The following is a 24,420-nucleotide window of genomic DNA, read 5'->3' as shown; positions in this document are numbered from 1 at the left end:
GGTGTGAGCGTGGGTGAAGAGAAGATCCTTCTCAAACACAAATTACAAGCGAAAGAAGAACCACAAGACCCTCAAGCACCCAAGAACCCAAGTTCCTTGTGAACTTAAGAACCCAAGACCACAAGAACCGACGACTTCAGTGGATGGTCATCACTCGAAGCGGAATGGATACTTCGCTTAGAGGTGATGAGCATGAGAGAGGCAAAGAAGAATTTTCTCCACCAAGAGGTTTTTCCGACCCTCCCCCTTCTCCATCTACGTCAAGAACTGCACTAACTCCTATGGAGGCTATAGACCAAATGTTTCTGGAAAGGAAGTTAGAATGCAAAGCAAGACAGGCAGAAAGAATGGCAGAAATGGAACGCAGACACGCAGAAAGAAGAGCAAAACAACAGCAGAAATGGAACGCAAACACTAAGAAAGAATGGCAGCCAAAGCAAGACAAGAACAGAGCAACCGACACATGCAAGAGTTCTTGCGACTCTTTTCTCAAGTGCCGGCACAGATGCAAAAGATTCAGGAGACGGAGACTCTCTCAGTCTCTTCTTCTCCACAGCATGATACACAGGATGTGAATGAAAATGATTCGCATGATGATTTGGATGACAATGACAAGCATGATGATTTGCATGATCAAAATGTGATTTCTTACAAGCATGATGATTTATATGATCAAGATGTGATTTCTCACAAGCATGATGAGTTGCATGAAGATGATGTGATTGTTCACAAGGATGATGTGTTAGTGGATGCTTTTTCTAGGGAAGCTAACCTCGTTGTAGATTCGATCAATCACGAAGATCCGATCTTGGCTTTCGAGTCGAGGTGCAAAAAACCCCCATAGGATGATTCGATCATTTAGGAAGAACCGATCTTGGCTCTCGAGCCTAGGTCCAAAGAACCCTCAAAGGAAGTATTATGTGTTCGCATGATTGATACACACGCATTGTTCGAGTGTTTTATTCGTGATCGTTTCCTGTATTTTAGTCAACGTCTTTATGTGATCCCTTTTCCTAGGCATGACATATTGTACGTTGAGCACGTTTCAATAATGGATGAGCATGAATGTATGCGGATTTTTCATAAAAAGCTAAAAAGTATGTACGAAAAGAAGTCACATTCCATGTCTCTTCCTTGGCATGACACATTCGTAGAACGAGCACATGCAAGTATGAGCACCAAGCATGGGCATTTCCGTTGTGAATTGCCACAGTTGATTGATTTAGGTCAGCACGACAAGATTCGCTCTCATTCTTTGCGTGTGTGTGGTGAATGGGTTAGCACTCCGTCTCTTTGTTCATCTACATTGCATGCACAGTCTTTGAAGAAGACAACATTTTTTCCACTCACTTTACATGGAATAGGTATGTTCATAGTTTTGTGTTGAAAATGGTTTCAAGAATTTTCAGCCATGGAGATTCTTTAAGAAGAAAGAAGCATGACTCTAGACGAAGTTGAAGCATCGAAGGATCCACAGAAGACTTTGTGTCGCTTTCGGCGCGGCCCAAAGAAGCAAGCGTTGCAGACCTTTATGAAGTTCAAGTACCGCACGACCCACACATCAGAGTGGGCCGACGAAGAGTCCCTTCCAAGATTCCGGATGCTATTGGCGATCTCCCTCGACGCCATACAGTTCGGTACCAGTACCTCACTTTGAAAAGGAGGGGATGTCACGTGACACATCCAACCCTATGTGTTCGTGGACAAGCTACAGCATGATCAGGGTTCAGTTTAGTCCAGTCAGTCTAGATTAGAAGTGATCTGGCACTTTTGTGAGTCTATTCGTAGACCGTGCATACCCAGTCACTTAGTGTAGATGCATATCCTCTGGTTGCACACAGCATGATCATAAGCATCCCATCAGAATCCATCAAAATCCTTCAGGGGAATTTTCCAGTGCATTTAGCCTATTTTACATATTTTTGACATTTTTCACTTATTATTTTTTAAGTGACTTTTGTTGGAAAGTAGGTAGGGCAAATTGAGTAAGTTTGTATATAAGCAAACCTAGACTAGCACTAAATGGCAGAAGAGGCAACAAGAGCCAAGCTCAGCAGGCAACTTCTCAGCAAGACCAAGCCTTGATGGATTCCCTCTAAGCAGCAGATCCCACCAATCCTAGCGTTTCTTCATCAGCATTGCCTGGCATTTTTACACCAGCACACCATCGCCAGAAGATCCCAGCAGATAGCGTTTTTGTATCAGCATCCTCGCGAGCAGAAAACCTCAGCGTAGCGTTTTTGGTTTGTAGATCAGCCCCGGCGTTTTGCAGATTTACCGCAACGAAACATCAAGGAACATCAGCGTTTTCAGTTTTCAGCAGTTAGCACCCGCAGATAAAGTCCCAAACCTCGCAGATCTCACCTTCCCGTAGCAGTTCCTCGCCGCACGGTCAGTTTCCGCAAGGTTTACAGTTTCAGCCCGGAAAACGCAGATTTCAGCATCTGCGTTTTCAGCGCATCGTCGTCCGGATCGTCGCCATTGACATCATCATCGACATAGAGTCAGAATTGAGCAGATAAAGATTTGTAGATTTCAGCCCTTAGCGTTTACAGATTTCAGCCCGTCTCGTCGTCGTGGACATCGTCGGCAAGTCCAAGCATTGTAGAGATTTGTGCAATCATAAGTAGACCACTCTCGCCATAGAGAGTGGGGCCTTCGGAGGAGGGTTTGACAACAATTCTGGTGTCGTATTCTCTTCTCTCTCTATCTCTCAGTCTCATGCACGTTCATTCACAGTGTCCATTCACTTTGTTTGTGTCCATTGCACTCTCTCACTAAAGGAACGGAAGGCCCTTTCTCTCACTAAAGTAAAAGGAACCCTGAGCACAGTTCGGAGCACTCATCTTGAGCAAAGCGAAAACATTCATTCCGCTGCACCTAACAGCGGTTCTTAGGAAACTGACTGTGTAGGCCTCGTGGAGCACGAAGAAGTATAATCCTAAAGCACGTCCAAACGTGATGCCATCGATGTAACAATAGAGATAGCTTGTTGGATCTGCCCTTTGAGAATTTCTATCGGATCTTCGGGCATAGTATAGTTGTCGCCATCTTCTGATCCGGCCATGCCAACTACTCAGCGAAAGTAACTGCTTCTGATACTTCGAGAGCAGGAATTGATACCTCTAGAACGAGTACCACCTCTGGAAGAAGTTTATTCTGAATCCCTCTGAATTGAGCAGTGTAGCGCTCAGAAATAGCAAGCATGTGCTACAGGTGTCTGCACATACGGGACCTTGCGAAAAGGTGCATGAGAGGGACACAAAGTCAGCGCTGAAGGAGGATAGGGAGGCAGCGTGAAAATTGGAATCGCTGGTTGGCTGATATCAATTTTTTATAAAGTTAGCATGTTGAATTTCAAAGGGTGACTTGGAAAGGGCGTTCACACGGGGGTTTTAAAAATATAGGGCTGACCGGCCACTTTCAAGCATTAAAAATAAGTATGGTGTATAGCTGAAATGCCTTGCGCTGCTGGTTTGTTTACGTAAAAACACCGGCGAAGAGGTGCAACCCAGCAATTCAGCCCAGCAACTTCATTAGTCCAATGTGTGGAAAAGCAATTGCGCAAAGGGGCATGTCGCTTGGGGGAAGGGGTGCAAGCGCCGGGGAAGGTGGAATCCGGCCGTCTTTGTGCCCTTTCCCGTGAAGGGGAGCTAGTACATGTTAGAAAGCGAAGAAAGAATAACAGCCATAGAGCGCAAATACCAAGAAAGAATGGCAGCCATAGCACGTGAGAGCGAGTAAGCACGTTTGGAAGCCAAAGAAAGACAAGCCAAATTTGATCGCGAGAACAACGAAAGACAAGCAGAATATGACCGCAAGAACAAAGCAAGACAAGAGAAGAGCGATCAACACATGAAAGAGTTGTGGCGACTTTTTTCTCAAGTGCAGGTGCCCTTTGCACAGAATTAGGAAAAGAAGACTCTCTCAGTCTCTACTTCTCCAAAGCAAGACACACATGATTTGTATGATGATTTGAATGATAATGATGAGCATGATGATTTGGATGACAATGACAAGCATGATGATTTGCATGATCAAGATGTGATTTCTCACAAACATGATGATTTGCATGAAGATGACGTGATTGTTCACAAGGATGATGAGTTAGTTGATGCTTTTTCTAGCGAAGCTAACCTTGTTGCAGATTCGATCAATCACGAAGGATCGATCTTGGCTCTCGAGCCTAGGTCCAAAGCACCCCTTCAGGAAGAACCGATCTTAGCTCTCGAGCCTAGATCCAAAGAACCCTCACAGGAAGTATTATGTGTTCGCATGATTCATACGCACGCATTGTACGAGTGTTTCATTCGTGATCGTTTCCTGTATTTTCGTCACCGTCTTTATGTGATCCCTTTTTCTAGGCATGACATATTGTACGTTGAGCACGTTTCACTCATGAATGAGCACGGATGTATGCGGATTGTTCATGAAAAGCTAAAAAGTATGCATTCAAGGAAGTCACATTCCCTGCCTCTTCCTTGGCATGATACATTTGTAGAAAGAGCACAAGAAAGATTGAGCATCAAGCATAGGCATTTCCATTGTGTTTTGCCACAATTGATTGCTTCAGATCAGAACAGAACAATTCGATCTCATTGTTTGCGTGTGTGTGGTGAACGGTTTGGCACTCCGGCTCTTTGTTCATCTACATTGCATGCACAGTCTTTGAGGAAGACAAGATTGTTTCCACTCACTTTACATGGAATAGGTATGTTCATGTTTTTGTGTTGAAAGTGGTTTCAGGAATTTTCAGCCATGGAGATTCTTGAAGAAGAAAGAAGCATGACTCTAGACGAAGTGGAAGCAAGGAAGGAAACTCAGAAGACTTTGTGTCGCTTTCGGCGCGGCCCAAAGAAGCAAGCGTTGCAAACCTTTATGAAGTTCAAGTACTGCACGACCCACACATCAGAGTGGGCCAACGAAGAGTCCCTTCCAGGATTCCAGATGCTATTGGCGATCTCCCTCGACGCCATACACTTCGGTACAAGTACCTCACTTTGAAAAGGAGGCGATGTCACGTGACATATCCAACCCTATGTGTCCGTGGACAAGCTACAGCACGACAAGGGTTCAATCAGTCGAGTCAGTCTAGATTTATAAGTGATCTGGCACTTTTGTGAGTCTGTTCGCAGACCGTGCATGTCCAGACACTTAGTGTAGATGCATATCCTCTAGTTGCACACAGCATGATCATAAGCATTCCCATCAGTATCCATCAGAATCCTTCAGGGGAATTTTCCAGTACATTTAGCCTATTTTCCCTATTTTTGACATTTTTCACTTATTATTTTTAAGTGACTTTTGTTGGAAAGTAGGTAGGGCAAATTGAGTAAGTTTGTATATAAGCAAACCTAGGCTAGCACTAATTGGTAGAAGAGGCAGCAGGAGCACTCGCTCAACAGGCAACTTCTCATCAAAACCCCTAGCCCTAGCGTTTTTTCTCCACAGCAACCCCCTAGCGTTTTTGGACCGGATCAACCAACATTATTGCTCTTGCAGATCCCTGGCGACAGAAGACTCAACAAGAAGCCTAGCGTTTTGCATTTGCAGGACATCCCGGCGACAACAGAACCATTTTCAGCCCTAGCGTTTTTTATTTGCGGATCAGCCCCAGCGTTTTGCAAATTTACCGCGACGGAACATCAAGAACCACCAGCGTTTTCAGTTTTCAGCCCTTAGACACCGCAGATCAACCCCCGAACCTCGCAGATCTCACCTTCCCGCAGCATTTCCTCGCCGCAAGGTTTACAGTTTCAGCCCGGAAAACGCAGATTTCAGCATCTGCGTTTTCAGCGCGTCGTCGTCGTACCGTCGTCGTCGACATCGTCACCGACATAGAGTCAGAATTTAGCAGATAGAAGATTTGCAGATTTCAGCCCTTAGCTGTTTCAGATTTCAGCCCGTCTCGTCGTCGTCCTCATCGTTGTCGACAGCGTCGGCAAGTCCAAGCATTGTAGAGATTTGTGCAATCATAAGTAGACCACTCTCGCCATAGAGAGTGGGGCCTTCGGAGGAGGGTTTTACAACGTCTCTGGTGTCGTATTCTCTTCTCTCTCTATCTCTCAGTCTCATACACTTGCACGCACAGTGTCCAATCACTTTGTTTGTGATCATTGCACTCTCTCATTAAGAACGGAAGGCTCTACCTTCCATAAGAACAAAAAGGAACCTTGAGCACAGTTCGGAGCACTCATCTTGAGCAAAGCGCAAACATTCATTCCGCTGCACCTTACAGGACGTGTTTTCGCCGGATTTACCAAATGGGCTTTCACTGTCTCATGGACCCGACCTTGATCAAAAGATACAGCTTTTTCTTGGTAGCCATCTTATCTCCACTACTTTGATGAGCGCGCGGCGTTGTGTGCAAGTGATAGAGCACGTGAGGAAGTGCAGTGTGTGTGCAGAGAGAGGTGGCGAAAGCTGGCAGGAGATATGGCGCTAGCAGAACGAAGGGAGAGAGAGAGGGTACGCTATTCGATAGCAGGGGAATAAGTGAGTGAGTTGTAAAACTCACATTCCCTTTACTAATTTGTATAGGACCAGTTTAAAGTTAGTGACCAAGTTCAATGTGAACTTGGCCAAAGGTTAGTAACCTTTAAAATATACATTAAAGGGGGCCATTTGGGCCTTTAACCCAACAACCTCCCACTTAAAAGCATAAATGGCGCCTTTAAGCTACGTGACTCCCACCATCTGTATATATAGATGATGATGTGCTTTGGATAAGCACTTAGTGAGAGTATCTGCTGGATTTTGTAATGTATGGACCTTAACCAATGTAATAAGGCCATCCTCAAGCACTTCTCGTATGAAGTGATACCGCACATCAATATGCTTTGTGCGTGCATAAAACATGGCGTTCTTTGCCAAACATATGGCACTCTGGCTATCACAACCAAGGATAGGTGCCTTGGCAGGCAAACCAAACTCACTGCATAGGCGTGCTAACCAAATAGCTTCTTTAGAAGCCTCAATGGCTTAAATATATTCAGCCTCTGTAGTAGACAATGCAACGATCTTTTGCAATCTAGAACACCATGAAACACCTCCCGCAAGAGTAAATACATAGCCACTTGTGGATTTCCGTGTATCCACATCACCACCCATGTCAGAGTCACAAAATCCCTTCAACTCCATTGGTCCTTTACCATAGCAGAGGCATTTGTTTTTAGTCCCTTTCAAGTACCTCCTAATGGACTTCACTGCATCCCAATGCAACCTGCCTGGATTAGCCATAAATCGGCTCACAACTCCCACTGCATGAGCTATGTCAGGCCTAGTAGCAACCATAGCATACATAAGTGAACCACAAGCTGAAGCGTAAGGCACACTTTACATGTCATTGGCTTCTTCCTTTGACTTGGGACAATCATCCTTGGAGATCTTGACATATGGCTGTAATGGCACACCAAGAGGCTTTGCTTCAGCCATGTTAAATCTGTCCAGCACCTTTTCAATGTACTTTTCTCGCGACAAATACAATAGCCGCTTGTCTCTTTGCCTTGTAACACGCACTCCAAGTATATGTTCAGCTGCCCCAAGGTCTTTCATTGAAAACGCAGATTTCAGATGCCCTTGAAGAGCATCAACAGTGCTTCTTTTCTTTGCAGTTTTCAACATTGAGCATAAGAATGATAGGGCTATCATCCTCATCACGTTTGGTATACAAACAATGGTCTACATGGCTTCTTTTGTAACCATGTTTAAGCATGAAGCGATCAAACTTCTTGTACCATTGTCTACATGATTGTTTCAACCCATACAAGCTTCTATTGAGCATACATACCAAATGTTCCTTGCCAAGAATAACAAAACCCTCGGGTTGCTTCATGTAAAGCTCTTCCTCCACATCACCATGCAAGAAAACGGTATGTACATCCATTTGGTCCATTTCCAAATCAAGAGCAGCCACTATGGCAAACAATACACGCAAAGTGGTCATCTTCACAACAGGAGAGGACACTTCCTGAAAGTCTATGCCCTTGGTTTGAACATATCCCTTTGCAACTATCCTTGCCTTATACTTGGGTATTGCATCAACTGTCTTGATTTTATACACCCATTTGTTAGGAATAGCTTTCCTTCCTTTGGGAAATTCCACCAAATCCCAAGTATGATTAGCATGCAAAGCTTTAATCTCTTCCTGCATAGCAAGCTCCCACTTGTCGCTGTGCTCACATTTCTTTGCCTCTTTATACGTAAGAGGCTCTCCCTCATCTGTTAACATAATGTAATGCAAAGAGGGATCATATCTGCTCACAAGCCGTCTTTGACGAGTAGACCGCCTCACCCGATGATCCACATTATCCGGCAATGGGTTTACATCAGATGGCATGATAAAATCATCAACAATGGGCTGCTGTACATCATTTTCAGCACCATTTTCAGCATTGTTTCTTGGCTGCAAATGCCCTTCAGGAGCCTCAATTTGCTGTCCAACATCATCTGGCTCAAACATCACTGGATCATCTACATTTTCAACCATATGTGGTGCATCCTGAGGGTCGAAAATAGGCCTAACTGGTGGTTGGTCATGCTGAAATTTGACCCTTTTATGGTCATGCTTTGAGGCACAATTGTTTTGAGGCAACCTTGCCTCATTAAAAACAACAGTACGGCTGCGTACAACCCTTTTGAGCTGAGCTAACCAAATCCTGTAACCCATTTCGCCTTCTTCACCATATCCCATGAAAAGGCCTTTAATGGACTTGGCATATAGTTTACTCCTCAACTCAGGTCTAACATGCACAAAAGCCTCGCAACCAAAAATGCGTAAGTGATCATATGAAGCAAGCTTGCCAGACCAAACCTCTTCAGGGATGTCACCTTTCAAAGACATGTGAGGGGATCGATTGCATATATGCACTGCAATTTTCAAAGCTTCTCCCCAAAATCCATGAGAGAGATTAGTTGTGGACAGCATGCATCTCACCCTCTCACAAAGTGTCCTATTGAATCTTTCAGCCACACCATTAGAAGAGGGACTGTATGGCACAGTAAGCTTCCTCTTAATGCCCAAATTTTCACAAAATTTGTTAAATTCAGCACTTGTGAACTCCCACCCCATTGTCCGTACGTAAGCATTTTAGCTTTCTGTCTGTTTGGGTGGTCACAAATGCATGAAATTTCTTAAACGCAGCAAAGGCTTCATCCTTAGACTTAAACAAATAAACCCAAATTTTCCTAGAATGATCATCAACAAAGGAGACAAAATAGCATGCACCTCCCATAGACTTAGTAGGCATGCTACATACATCAAAATGTACAAGATCAAGCACACAAGATTTACGAGAGACACCAGAGTAATAAGAACGCTTTACTTGCTTGCCATATTGACATTCATTACAAAAGTCGAGCTTTGTGCCTTTAGCATCAAGATTGTTCAAAGTACAAAGTTTAGAAAGGCAATTTTGGCTCATATGGCCAAGCCTCTTGTGCCACAACTCCATGTAAGATTTAATTTCATCCAATGCAATAAATTTGCCCAACACGACCTTTCCATACATGCAGTAAAGTGTCCCTTTCTTTGTGCCCTTTACAATCAGCCTTGAGCCTTTAGTCATTTTCCATGATCCTCTCTCAAACAAGACGATGTAACCATGCATATCCATCTGACCAACAGAAAGCAAACTCTTCTTGATTCCCGACACATATCTAACATCATGCAAGACAAGCTCATTTGTGCCATCTATGGAGAGATGCACAGTGCCAATACCCTCAATGGAACATGCATGATTGTTTCCAAGGTATACATGGCCACGCTTGCCTGCATCAAAAGTAGAGAAACACTCCTTGATAGGAGTCACTTGAAATGAAGCACCGGAATCAACAATCCAAGTCTGGGATAATGCATCATTGACAGTCAACAAAGCATCAATAAGATTACTCTTGGTGATCTGCATGTCTTGTGAATGAACATTAAGAGAGGCATCAAAGTCATAAGCATCATCATCTGACAAAGTGGCACACAAGATGTCCTCTACACCTGACAGCTCCTCAATCACAACACTAGAAGCCACATTGGCCTTCTCTTTGTCCTTTGAGCTATCATGTGCATCTGCCTTGACTTCCTTCTTCTCTTTCTTTTTGTCTCTGCCATTCTTTTTCTGTTCTAACTCGGCTTTGTAGCACCTGCAATCGGGTTTCTTGTGACCTTTCCTGCCACACTGATAGCAAGTCACATCACCCTTGCCTTTGCTGGCATTTCCCCTTTCCTTACTCTTACTCTTACTCCTTTGTGCATAAGCATTCTTCTTTTCTGTCCTACCTCTAACCATGTTGGCAAAGCTGCCTCCCTCTCCACTTGCTTTCCTGCTGATTTCTTCATTCAATATAGAACCCCTAACACCATCAAAGGTCAAATTGGGGTTATTGGATAATGAAACCACCAAAGTTTTCCATGACTTAGGCAAGGTCATAAGCAAAAAGATAGCTTTCAGCTTATCATCAAAAGGAGGCAAGCCTGAGTCTTGTAACTGTGACAAAGTACCTGCGAACAACGACAAGTGCTCTGCAGCGCTCTTGGACTCGTCTAATTGCATGCCAACAAGTTTTCGCATCAAATGCACTTGATTGACAGGCATTGTATTCTCATACATTCCCTTTAACTTCTCCCACACATCAAAAGCAGTTGTGAGACCTTTCACATCAATGACTGTCTCATTGGTCATGGATATTTTAATGTATGTAACAGTCTTTCTGTTCTGGCTAACCCATGCTTCATTTGTCATATTCTGTGGCTTTACCTGTTCAAGTGCCCCTTCGCAATCCTTAAGAAATAGGATTCCTTGAATCCTGTCTTTCCAAAGGTCGAAGCCTGTTCCATCGAACCTCCTATCTCGAAGAGATTCTTCACATCCGAAGAAGATGAGGCCATAGTTGCACGAATAAGAGGGCTAATACGCTGAATTCTTGGGCAAAATTCACAAAAAACGGAGTATAGCCTCACAGAGGTGTGCACTACAGCTCCAAATGGTCACAATTGGGGGCAAAATAGGTCGATTTAGGCACAAAAAACAATTTCTGAAATTAATGCGCAGGAAATTTCAGCGAGCGAATTTGTGCTCAAAAACAACAAATTTAATTGTTTTTAGCCTCACAGAACATACAGAAGGCTAATGCACAGCCTTTAGAAGCATGTAAGAGCAAAAGCACCAATTTGTAGCATCAAATTGCACGAAATTGAGCCACAAATGGTCATACATAGCCAAAATTTGTCAAACGTACGTAGATTGCATCAATTTGCACTTTCCCCAATGTAGTCGCATCATAAAAACACTTGCAAAAACCTGCATAAATCTGAAATTTACTGAAAACACCTGTTTTGGGACCTGTTTTTCGGCAATTTCAGTGTTTTCAGGTAGGGGGGACTTAACAAAAGTGTTCCCACACCTTAATACATCATTTGCAAAACCTGTATTTTGCTGTCATAACCTGTAATTTGCTGATTTTGACCTAATTTCAGCCTATTTTAGGTCAATTTGACTTGCCGGGAGCTCTCTAGTGTCCGGGGACAAGTCCTTTGGCGATGAAATTGCAAAATATCGCGTGAAAGTTGACCTCCTTGGTTGAAAATCAGCGTTTGCAGGTTTGGGAGCAAACCCTAATTGGGCTCTGATACCAGTTGAAGAGCGCGCGGTGGTGTGTGCAAGTGATAGAGCACGCGAGGAAGTGCAGTGTGTGTGCAGAGAGAGGTGGCGAAAGCCAGCAGGAGATATGGCGCTAGCAGAACGAAGGGAGAGAGAGGGCACATTATTCGATAGCAAGGGAATAAGTGAGTGAGTTGTAAAACTCACATTCCCTTTATTAATTTGTATAGGACCAATTTAAAGTTAGTGGCCAAGTTCAATGTGAACTTGGCCAAAGGTTAGTAACCTTTAAAATATACATTAAAGGGGGCCATTTGGGCCTTTAACCCAACATACTTGCACACTCCACCACCCACACACCTACTCTCTCTCTCTCTCTCTCCCCAACAAAAGGCCTCCTCAGATACAATTGGGCCTCTTCTATAGAGCGCAGTTACTACAATCAAAACTATCAATGATCACATCAAACATATAACATTCACAGAGTTGTTTGGACCCATGTAGATGAGATTTCACCAAAGTGGCATCACAACAAGGAGTCTCCCTCATAGATGATAGAATGTTCACGACAAGAGGGTTCTTTTGGTTTCACAAATTGACAAAGGAGGGCAATATTGGATATCACAGCTCAACACAAGAGCGCAGCACTACCCACCTTGAGGAAATCATGCAAGTCCTTACAAAAGGATCTTCTATGTACACTTTACTACATCCCCCCTCATTACCACATGATGAAATCAACTAGGACTGCATTTTCATGATGTACACTCCCAAACATAGAGGCTTGTAGTGAGCCCCATAACACCACATTGAAAAGAGCTCCATCCAATCCTCATGTGATTCCCTACACTGGTATAGGTGCAACACAGTGGCCATACTTTTCTCACTAGTGTTGACATTTGGATGAAGCCACATATTTACGTGGTTTCTGTCGTTTACTTTGGCATCTCTCTCTCTCTCTCTCTCTCTCTCTCTCTCTCTCTCTCTCTCTCTCTCTCTCTCTCTCTCTTAGAAAAAAAGAGCTAAATTATCAAGTGCAAACACCTGTGCAAGAAGGTGTTGGGGTGTGTTATGGAGCATGTCACCATGGTTTGGTGAAGTCAACAAAGTCACTTATGGTCTAGGTTGCGTGAGAATAGCGTGCAAAATGAACTCCTTGGAAAGAGGAAAAATGTCGGCTTGAGGCAAACAAAAAACAGAAATGCACGACCAGCACCTTAAGATGACCACTCTTGTGCTGGCCTGCTGATGAATCTTCACCGACTCAATAAAAGTACATGATACCACTGTCCAGATATTAGAACAGCAATAGATGACTCGTCACTGGTAACATGTAGTCAACCTGCACCTTCCCACACAATCGAGATGGGATATGGCTAGTGGTAAAAGTTATCAATTGCTTCCGCTGCATCTTATAGCCCGAAAGAGGAGGACGAGATAGCTAGGCAGCTTCAAGCCTATCTTGCAAAAGGTTTTATTGAACCTAGTAAGTCTCTATGGGGTGCTCCGGTTCTTCTCACCAAAGAGGACAGAGGAGTGTGCTTCTACGTGGATTACAAAGGTCTCAATAAAGTTACCATCAAGAATAAGCATCCGTTACCTTGCATGGATGACCTTATGGATCAACTCTCTCATGCTCGCTATTTCACTAGATCGATCTACGTTTCCTGTACCATTAGATACGGATACATCCGCACGATGTTTTGAAGACTACATTTTGTACACAGTATGAATAGTACCAATTCTTGGTTTTACCTTTTGGATTAATCAACGCTCCTGCCACGTTCCAACAAATAATGAATGATCTCTTTCATCCCTATTTGGGAAAGTGGGTTGTTGTGTTTCTCGATGATATCTTAATTTACAGTCTCAAGGAGCATCTGCAACACCTTCGTCTCGTCTTGCGTATTTTAAGACGGGAAAAGTTGTATGCAAACCAAACTCAGTGTGAATTTGTTCGCACAGAGTTGCTATATCTCGGTCATGTCATCTAGGCCGATGGCATTCGCATTGACCCCGAAACGATACATGTTATGTTGGATTGGCCCATTCTTCACACGATTATGCAAGTGAAATCCTTTTTGGGTTTTACTGGCTTCTTTCGAAAATTTATCAAGGACCACGATCGTATAGCAGAACCCTTTACTCGTTTGTTCAAGGGTATCCAAAGCAAAAAACGTAGTGTTAGTCCGTCTGTTCGATGGACCGATGAGCTCAATCAATGTTTCCAAACATTGAAGCGACTGGTTACTACTACACCGATGTTGCAGATTGTGGACAAACCCTTTGTGGTGGAAACGGATGCCAGTAACTATGCAATCGACGCTCTCCCATACCATGATAGGCAGCCTATAGCATTTGAAAGTCGCAAGCTCACAGACGTGTAGACATGTTATTTTACACAGGAGAAGGAATTGTTCACGGTCATTCATGCTTTGAAGGTTAGGTGCCATTACCTCTTTGGTGCCCACTTCGTGGTATGGACGGATCACCATTCTTTGAAATATCTATGTGATCAACCCGACCTTCGTGGTCAAAAGGCAAGGTGGGCAGAACTCATGCAAGAGTTCGATTTCGAGATACGCTACCATAAGGGTTCTACCAATATGGCATTCAATGCCCTTAGTAGGATCTCTCAAATAAATACTTCTTTCGTCTACTAAAATTTCGATTGACTTCTATCTTTCTCTCAAAGGGCGTTTCCAAAATAATCGTTACTTTGGTGCAATCTGACAACGAGTTCAAGATGGAATGCGTAGCCTGGAAAGCTATGGAATCCCGCACGTCCCTGGGCACGTCCCTGGGCTGGCTACGGAGAGAAAGGTAGCGGAGAAGTAATCCGTTCGTAATGGATTACTTTTCAAGCAAGGCAAAGTGTGTGTGCCCATCGATGAGGATATCCGCAAGTAAATTTTGTTCGAGTGTCATGATGCACCAAGTGTAGGACACCCTCGCATACACCGTACTTTGGCTTGGTTGGCCGATATTTCTATTGGCCGCACATGAAAGGTTTTGTTGATTAGTATGTACGGGAATGCACGCAATGTCACCTCAACAAAGCTGAACGTCAAAAACGTGTTGGATTATTACATCCTTCGCAATTTCGATCGACTCACCAAGATGGCACCATTTATCCCTACATGTTCCACCGTAAAAATCCACGAGTTAGCTCAGCTCTTTGTAGAACATTTATACAAATTATATGGTTTGCCTGACGAAATTGTTAGTGATCGTTATTCAAAATTCACAGGAAATTTTTGGCAAACTGTCTTCCAAAAATTGAAGACCCGTCTGTGCATGTCATCCTCAGATCATCTTGAAATTGATGGACAGATCGAGCGCACAAATCAAACTATGGAGGACATGCTACGAGCATATCTCTCTCAACGTCAATCTAATTGGGAGTATTATCTCCCACAAACTAAGTTTGCTTATAACAGTACAAAGCACTCGGCTACTGGCTATAGCACGTTTATGCCTGAGTACGGTTATGAGCCGAACCACCAATCGCCACCAGATTCAAGAAAATCAAGATGCAATCGGTAGCCAATTTCTTACCGATATACAGGAAATGCTCCAGATTGCAAAAGACAGGATAAAGACGGTACAATATCGTGCCACTTTTTACGCTAATCAGCATCGAAAACCCTACAAACTCTAGGAGAGCATGTGGCTGTACCTTAAGAGTGCCAAAGGACTCCGAAACGATCCCAACTGGTCAATGCTCAAAATTATCTCCTAGCTATTGTGGTCCGTTTCAGATCACAAAGAAGATAAGTAGAGTTTCTTACAAGTTAGATTTACCTCAAGGCATTGTTGTTCATCTTGTGTTCCACGTAAGCCGTCCAAAAGAACGATTGGGGAAGGATGACTTAATAATTCCTCTTGTGGAAGTCCCAAACTTGCAAGATACCACCCGTTATGTTCCACTTGAACCCGAATCGGTTCTGGATCAAAGGGTCTGCAAGTCTCGCAAGTCTTTGTACCCCAAAGATTTGATCAAGTGGAAGCATCGTCCTGAATCCCAAGCCACTTAGGAGTCAGTCAAATCGTTAAGAAATAGTTTTCCCAGATTTATAACCGAGAGTATTGCTGAGGATAGGAATTAAAAATAAGGGGGGAAGTGTTTCATCCCCAAACATCAGGATGGGCGCCTGCAGTATGTCCGGCCAGTGTGAATTTGGCCCTTTGGTTATGAAGTCCTATAAATAGGACTTGAGTCTCATTTGTGAGACATCTTGTGTGATCACCACACTTGGACTCTAGGCCCTTGGCAGCTCTGCCGGCCCACCCGTACTCGTGTGGGCTTGGTGGTATGGGACACCGGCCTTGTAGCAAAGGCCAGCCCGTTGGCTGCACAATGCAAGCTCCCAGACTCGGGGGTGAGCCCGATGTCTGCTCACTACATGTGTCTAGGTGTGAGTTTGTCTTGTGTCATGTCATGTGTGCAGGATGGATGCGGGGAAGGATTAACATGAAGATATTAGCACAGCCCCTGTATGATACCTTCGGCACATGCAAGAACTACACTGTCTCAATCTACTCCCAACATCAGGTAAAAAACATTCACCATCAAGTCTTGTAGTGGGCCACAAATCTCTCATGTGAGGGCTATCACTGAAGAAAGTGTGAAGTTCGTAAGGAAATTCTCCACCATACCCTCCTTGGCTTTCTTGCTTGCGTCTTTAGCCTTGACAAACATGGAGCGCTCGTCACAGACCACAAGATATGAGGTGAAAACAGAGATACAACAACAAATTACTATAAAGAAATGCATCTCCCTTTGATGTCTAGAATCTGTGCCACGATGGGCTTGTCGTGATCGAAATGTTCCTGACATAGGTACATTTACATATCTCTCATAGAGTAGAATATAAGTCATCTATTGTGAGGCATTGCTACCGAGATCCAATCATGTGAGTCCCAAAGGTACGTATATTTACCACCTTGGACACCATAGGAAGAGAATCCTGGGTGGTCACCTCCAAATGGTAGAAAAGAGCTTTAGCTGCTACTAAGGACACACTAGTCCCCTCTGCACACTTCCTCCAATTGTGGCCCTATTGCCACAATTATCGTAGTATCACTAAGCCTTCAAAGCCTCCTGCTTGGCTTCAACCCTCATAATGCAAGGCTTCCTGTTACCGCTTGAAGCCTTCCCTTGTCCAGCTTTCAATTTGATTTTGGCCTCGTTGCATCAAATCCTTGGTGTTGCTAGACCTCTAGAATCTAGATAGATGCAAACCGGTCCTCCTCATCTAACACCATACGAACTATCTGCTAGTGATCAAGGATAAATAAAATGTCGAGTACCACAATGGCCTCTTGTTGCATCAAAGCCTTGGTATTGCTAGACCTCTAGATAGATGCAAACTGCTCCTCCTCATCTAACACCGTACAATCTATCTGCTAGTGATCAAGGATAAATAAAATGTCGAGTACCACAATGGCGAGTTCACCAATAATAGAATGGCTGCACTTATCAATTTCCCTGCATGAAGGATCTTTTATTGACATGCTTGCATCTTGTTGATGTGTTCCTACAACAATGTATGAATTCAGAGGGTACACAGTTCTTTAACTGCAACTCAAGAAATTTTGTTCATGAGTGTAACACGCTAGTAGAGGCAGCACATGGTTGAGCACTCATGGCATACAGGTCAAAATGATGAAGGACCACACACACCAGTAAAAATCCACCCCCATACAGCACCCCTTTTTCCCCAATCTGGCTTTGCAATCTCCTTCATGACAAAATCAACATGGGTATCAAACACGGCCATCATCATCCTCCATGTGCCATAGTTGTTTCCATCCAACCAGCAGCCAGTTGGAAGTATTGGAAGAGTGGTACTCTTGACGAGTTGTTCGGTATTGTCAGCATCGGACTTAACCCAGCTTCAGGAAGTGGGTCAAGTTTCTCCTCACCTTCCTCCATGGAATCAGAAGGGATAGGTCGTGTGAGTTTACAACCTTGGCAAATGGGAACTCCAAAACAGCTGGCAACATCTCCCCATCAGAACCAAACAGCAGGAAACACAGAAGCAGCCAGCAAACACTCTTCTCGAATCTTCGACAAGAACGAGGACTCCTTATCAGCTAAAATCAGCCACCACCAGACTGCGCTCATCATCTTCTCTTCTCCAATTGTATTTCTTATCAACTTTAAATCTTGGTCAAATTTATACAAGTAAAATATTCACACCAACATTCTCGAGCTCCACACACACTAAAGATTTCAAGCACGATCAACACAGAGGACCTGCTGTTTGCTCCCTTCCAAAATTTGAAACATTTTCTTGCAATGCAGGAAGAGACCAACACAAAGTCCCAACTCAAGATATAGCTCTCTGTTGAAGGAGCATCCTACCCATTGGGAAGTGCTCTTATCAGCTAAAATCAGCCACCACCAGACTGCGCTCATCATCTTCTCTTCTCCAATTGTATTTCTTATCAACTTTAAATCTTGGTCAAATTTATACAAGTAAAATATTCACACCAACATTCTCGAGCTCCACACACACTAAAGATTTCAAGCACGATCAACACAGAGGACCTGCTGTTTGCTCCCTTCCAAAATTTGAAACATTTTCTTGCAATGCAGGAAGAGACCAACACAAAGTCCCAGCTCAAGATATAGCTCTCTGTTGAAGGAGCATCCTACCCATTGGGAAGTGCTATAAGTACTATTGGAAGAAGACATCAGCTGCTTCACCATGCAAGAGAGAACACTGGGCTTGTCCTATAATAAAGGTGGTCCACTAGCAACTCTACAAATGACACAGTGCCAATGAATTCGAACAAAAGCAGATGTTATGCATGGGGCCGCGTAACTACTAGATTGCCTGGCTAGAAAAACAACGTTAGTCTAGATTCAACATGCTCTCTCTTTGGAGGCACTTCTCCATAAGATTGCCCAAGAAATAGTAGAGATGCACACAGGCTTAAATTTTGCTGAGCTTGATGACAGAAAACTAAGACTAAGTGTCAGATGAAAGAGGCTTACTTGAGTGAGGCTGGAGGAGGTTTGTTAAAGAATGGACATGATTTTTCCAGCAAAAGATTTCTTGTTCTTTGGCAAGAAGCTTTGCCTTCGTCTCTTCCAAAAGTTGCTCAAGTTCCAAAATACGGTCTTCTTGTTGTGCTTCTAAAACCTCTCGCAAGCGACGGTCTAATTCAATAGCTGAAACACCATAATCCATTTGAGAAGCTGCCAACTGTGCTGAAGGTCTTCCTATACCAGAACCTTCAAGCATTCCATGTGAGCTTGTATCACTGTAATAGGAATTTGAACCCCCTTTAGAAGAAACCTGCAAGTTAAACTTAATCTCTCTCTCTCTCTCTCTCTCTCTCTCTCTCTCTCTCTCTCTCTCTCTCTCTCTCTCTACATTGAGAGAGATGGTGATAGAGGTGCACAACTGGCAGGGACATGGATTCCACTATTGTTATATGCTGATGATATTGTGTTGATCTCTGACTCTCCAGAGGGGATGCAACGTCACTTGGATGCTTTGCATAGGTTTGCCCATGAAAGTGGTTTGTCTGTCAACCTTGGTAAAACCAAGGTCATGGTATTTAATACCACCCCACAGTGGATCAGGAGGTCAGCACCCGCTTTCCATACGGCCAGGAGACAGTGGAGTATACAGATGCTTACACTTACCTTGGAGTGGGTTTTAGTGGACCAGCATTTTCATTGAGGAGAGCAGCAGAGACTAGATTGACCAGAGCCCATGCAGCATTGGGTAGATTGGAGAGGATGTGTTCACAGGTGCAGTTTCAAAAGCCTCGGACAAAGCTCAGGCTCTTTGACACTTTGGTGGCTTCTGCATTGCTCTATGGAGCTGAGATATGGGGACCTTCATTGGATCATCACGGGAGGACAGGTTGCACTGATGGATGGGGAGACATGGAGAAACCTCTGGTCTCTATGATCTCGCGGCTCATTAGAGCCAAGGCTTCAGTACCACGTGCCATCATCCGAGCAGAGCTAGCTGCCCCCCCACTAGTGGTTGAGGCACTCACCAAATCTGTCTCCTTCATATACCGCATGTGGGAACTTCCCAGAGACAGATATGCCCGCCTTGCACTTGAGTCCTCTCAACAGTTAGCCATGCAGGGAGATACAGCATGCTGGTATGGGGAGATGACATCATGGTTTCAGGCGCATGGGTTCAGCATAGACAGATTGCCCCCCTTCCAGTACTCACTGGATGCACCCCCTACACATGATAATGCCTCTATCCATACACAAAAGAAGTGTAGTACACGCCCATAGTCGAAGAAATTGATGTCGTCTCCTCTCTGCTGCCCTAGAGAGGCCTGCTGAAGAATCCCATTGGCTGCGCAAGGTATGCAAAAGTTCAGATCAAACTGCAGCCAAAGTAGTGGTCACATGGGAAGGACGACCACCCAAAACCTGAGCACAACGAGCCTTCCATATAATCCACAATACTATGCTGCATATCGTAGCAAATAGAATATCACGAGGCTGTATGTCAAACTCATGTACTAAAGTAGGCACCATGTCCAGTGTGCCTCGTCTGTATCCCAAGGCTGTTAGCAAAATACTAGATCTGTGGAAGATCCCTCATACATGGTATGTGAGCCCGGATGTCGCAAAAGCCAGGTGACGGCCCCCCACGTCACAAAACCCTCCTGAATCCCAAGTCTACAAAAAAGGCAGCAAACAGCACGCTATACATAATGTGCATGTGGACAGATCCAGAAACAATGGTGGAGCATCTCCTCCACCTGCGTGGAACAACACTGACAAGCAGGATCATGTCCTTCCCGAGCAGCCCAGATCCCAATCGGGAGACCTGCATGCGCTAGCATCCAGAGGAAATACGAAATATGACGGCTGACATGAAGGCCCCAAATGCATGACCAATACTAATACATGAATGCATGAGAGAGCTTCTGTTCCAACCAATGTTGTAGCTTGCGTGGTTGATGACGAAGTCTGGTGGCGAAAAATGATATCTCTGCCAATGCGCGCGTTGTACTCAAAAAATGACACCGTCTCCTCTACAATATGTCCCACCCACATCCACTCTCCCGGATCCCAAACAAGTTGTGCCAGTGGTAAACCTTCCCAAATCCACAACCTCCATAACGTTGCCTCCTCTGAAGAAAACACGGGGTCTACACATAAGCGCTTGCCGAACGCATCTACCACTCGAACTGGCTCATAATGCAAACCAGGTTACTCATCCAAAGGAGAAGAGCCCTGAAATGTCAGGCGCATGTGCCCTCTACTATGTCCGTGATTTGCAAGCGAGAACACAAGAGTGCCTCTGCACACCAAGCGTGGATGCTTGTCATCATTAGAAAAAGCCCACCGGCCCTCATGCATGGGCAGATCCGAGTCACCCTGGATAGCCTCCCGCCAATCCGGAGGAAGAGCATCCTCAAACTCTAGCATTCGGGTGGCAACTCCCCTAGGTATACCGAACTCAACGCTAATGAATTCCACATCAAGCAAACCTACCTCTAACCAGATCCGTACAGAAGTTGTTGGCCCATTATCCCATCTGGCCCAGTCAATATGAGTCCGCACCCCTAACTGACATCCCTCATGATCATGAACATATGCATTCCAAATCAAGGGTTGTCTCTCAATCTCCTCAATGCATCGCGGTCTTCGGCGAATCATACCCTGATGTATAGTCAACCAAACCTGTAAAAGTGATCTCATAAAAGGAGATAACTTAGTATAATCCAAAGGATCATCATTGAAGATAAAACGGATAGTTGTGCGCTAAGGCCCCTCTGCATCTAATGATCCAAAACGTGGCACTGCACGGGACAAAGCATGATACAAAAATTGTTTCCAAGGCTCGGCCCTAGGAAAAAAACCTCATAAGTTTGGACAACAGAGCATCACTGCATCTCTGGATCAATGATGCCCGACCCTCCCTCTTCGCGAGGCAATATAACGGTACGCTAGGCTGTCGCCAGCTAACTCTGGGACAAGTGTCGTTCATGCCATCCGAACCACCCCATAAATAGTTGCGCACCAAATGCCGAAACCGAATGAATACCCCAGAATGCATAGTCCAGTAAGAAGCGGTGATTCCTACAGACGAGAAGATATGCAGACTATCCAGAGAGGAGGTGGATGTTGAGCAGCTAAGGGAAGCGGAGGATGAGGAGCACTATGTATGTTGCCGCACGGCCCACTATGCCATCAGAGAGAGATACCCCACGTTGTTCAGAGAGCAGCGCTCCCTTCACCAGCTCTTGGGGTCAGCAGACCAGCGCATGCTAGTGAGGCTAGGGAGGTTTATGCTGGAGATTCAACCACACAGAGATCTCTTTACAGCAAGGTAGTACCGTACGTACGTACGGATGACATCCGTACGGTACGTCCGTACAGTACGGATCCGTACCGTACGGATTGCATCCGTACGGTGCAGTATTTTTTTTAAAAAAAATTGGCCAGCGCGTGTGGCGTCCGTTGCAGCGATATGGTAGCGTTTTATTTTTTCAGTAAAGCTCTTTACAGATAGTGTGCGCTTCTAGAGCAGGTGCAGAGCAGGTGCAGAGCAGGTGCAGAGCAGGTCTGTGAGCGCCTTTCTTGCAAAGAAAACACCATGCCTCGCGAAGCCAACCCCCTCTGGAACATTCACACTAATGTCATTGAGATTGTGAAGACTCCAGGGCAATCCGGATCAGGTACACACATTGGCAATGCAAGTATTGTGGGATGCAGAAGACCAGTACGGTCACTCGTGTCGTCAGACACTTGACGGCAATAGGATGTACAGCCAATTGTGGAGCATGCAAGAAGGTGCCGCCTGCTGTAAAAGATCAACTGATTGCAGAAAAATTTCCAGCAATGGCAGGAGTAAACAAAGGTAGGGGAAAACAATCTACACAAGATGCTCTTCATGATGCCCTTCTCGGAGACCTTGGGGAGACGGACACTCAAGATCAAACAGTGGGAAGTAGTGAACCTAGTGCACAGGCTCAGTCTAACACGAAGAAGTAGTGAGCCTGTGCACTAGGTTCACTACTTCCCACCATTTGATCTTGAGTGTCCGTCTCCCCAAGGTCTCCGAGAAGGGCATCATGAAGAGCATCTTGTGTAGATTGTTTTCCCCTACCTTTGTTTACTCCTGCCATTGCTGGAAATTTTTCTGCAATCAGTTGATCTTTTACAGCAGGCGGCACCTTCTTGCATGCTCCACAATTGGCTGTACATCCTATTGCCGTCAAGTGTCTGACGACACGAGTGACCGTACTGGTCTTCTGCATCCCACAATACTTGCATTGCCAACGTGTGTACCTGATCCGGATTGCCCTGGAGTCTTCACAATCTCAATGACATTAGTGTGAATGTTCCAGAGGGGGTTGGCTTCGCGAGGCATGGTGTTTTCTTTGCAAGAAAGGCGCTCACAGACCTGCTCTGCACGTGCTCTGCACCTACTCTGCAACTTTTACAGAAGCGCACACCATCTGTAAAGAGCTTTACTGAAAAAATAAAACGCTACCCTATCGCTGCAACGGACGCCACACGCGCTGGCCAAATTTTTTTAAAAAAAATACTGCACCGTACGGATGCAATCCGTACGGTACGGATCCGTACTGTACGAACGTACCGTACGGATGTCATCCGTACGTACGTACGGTACTACCTTTCATTGCGCTAACTCCTATGGAGGAGTTGGACCAGGAAAGAAAAGCAGAAATAGAGCGTGAACACAAAGAAAGAATGGCAGCCATAGAGCGTAACTACACAGAAAGAATGGCAGCCATAGATCGCGAGAACAAAGCAATAAGGCAAGAGATGTTGCGACTCTTTTCTAGAATACAGAACAAGATTGAAAGGATTCAGGAGAAGGAGACTCTCGCAGTCTCTTCTTCTCCAAAGCATGATAAACAGGATTTGCATGATTATGAGAAGCATGATGATTTGAATGATAATGATTTGCATGATGGTTTGGATGATAAAGACAAGCATGATGATTTGCATGATCAAGATGTGATTTCTCAAAAGCATGATGAATTGCATGAAGATAATGTGATTGTTCACAAGGATGATGTGTTAGTGGATGCTTTTCCTAGCAAAGCTAACCTCGTTGTAGATTCGCTCAATCACGAAGAACCGATCTTGGCTTTCGAGTCGAGGTCCAAAGAACCCCCACAGGATGATTCGATCATTCAGGAAGAACCGATCTTCGCTATCGAGCCTTGGTCCAAAGAACCCTCACAGGAAGTATTATGTGTTCGCATGATTGATACACATGCATTGTTCGAGTGTTTCATTCGTGACGGTTTCCTGTATTTTAGTCAACATCATTATGTGATCCCTTTTCCTAGGCATGACATATTGTATGTTGAGCATGTTTCTCTCATGGATGAGCACGAATGTATGCGGATTTTTCATGAAAAGCTGAAAAGTATGTATGTAAGGAAGTCACATTCCATGTCTATTCCTTGGCATGACACAGTTTCCGAACGAGCACATGAAAGTATGAGCACCAAGCGTGGGCATTTCCATTGTGTTTTGCCACAGTTGATTGCTCTACATCAAAAGACAAAGATTCGATCTCATTGTTTGCATGTGTTTGATGAACGGGTTGTCACTCCGTCTCTATGTTCATCTACATTGCATACACAGTCTTTAGAGAAAACTTTTTCCTTCACTTTACCTGGAATGGGTATGTTCATGGTTTTGTGTTGGAGATGGTTTCAGGAATTTTCAGCGATGGAGATTCTTGAAGACGAAAGAAGCAGATCTCTAGACGAAGTTGAAGCATTGAAGGAGCCACAGAAGACTTTGTGTCGCTTTCGGCATGGCCCAAAGAAGCAAGCGTTGCAG

General features: G+C 44.5%; 1 protein-coding gene across 7 annotated transcripts in view; it reads right to left on the bottom strand.

Moving 5' to 3' along the window:
- Nucleotides 1-24,420, bottom strand: part of LOC147420044 (uncharacterized) — a 67,291-nt gene that overhangs the window by 31,047 nt on the left and 11,824 nt on the right. For all 7 annotated transcript variants that reach the window (XM_086504106.1, XM_086504105.1, XM_086504103.1 and 4 more), the window contains one exon: nucleotides 18,598-18,901. In XM_086504106.1, the coding sequence (XP_086360232.1) occupies nucleotides 18,598-18,901 (304 nt within the window). The remainder of the gene's footprint in view (nucleotides 1-18,597; nucleotides 18,902-24,420) is intronic.

The sequence above is a fragment of the Adiantum capillus-veneris genome, chromosome 28 (assembly GCF_014529385.1).
Source record: "Adiantum capillus-veneris isolate H3 chromosome 28, ASM1452938v2, whole genome shotgun sequence".
Lineage (NCBI taxonomy): Eukaryota > Viridiplantae > Streptophyta > Polypodiopsida > Polypodiales > Pteridaceae > Adiantum > Adiantum capillus-veneris.
This window is presented reverse-complemented; position numbering and strand designations above follow the sequence as displayed.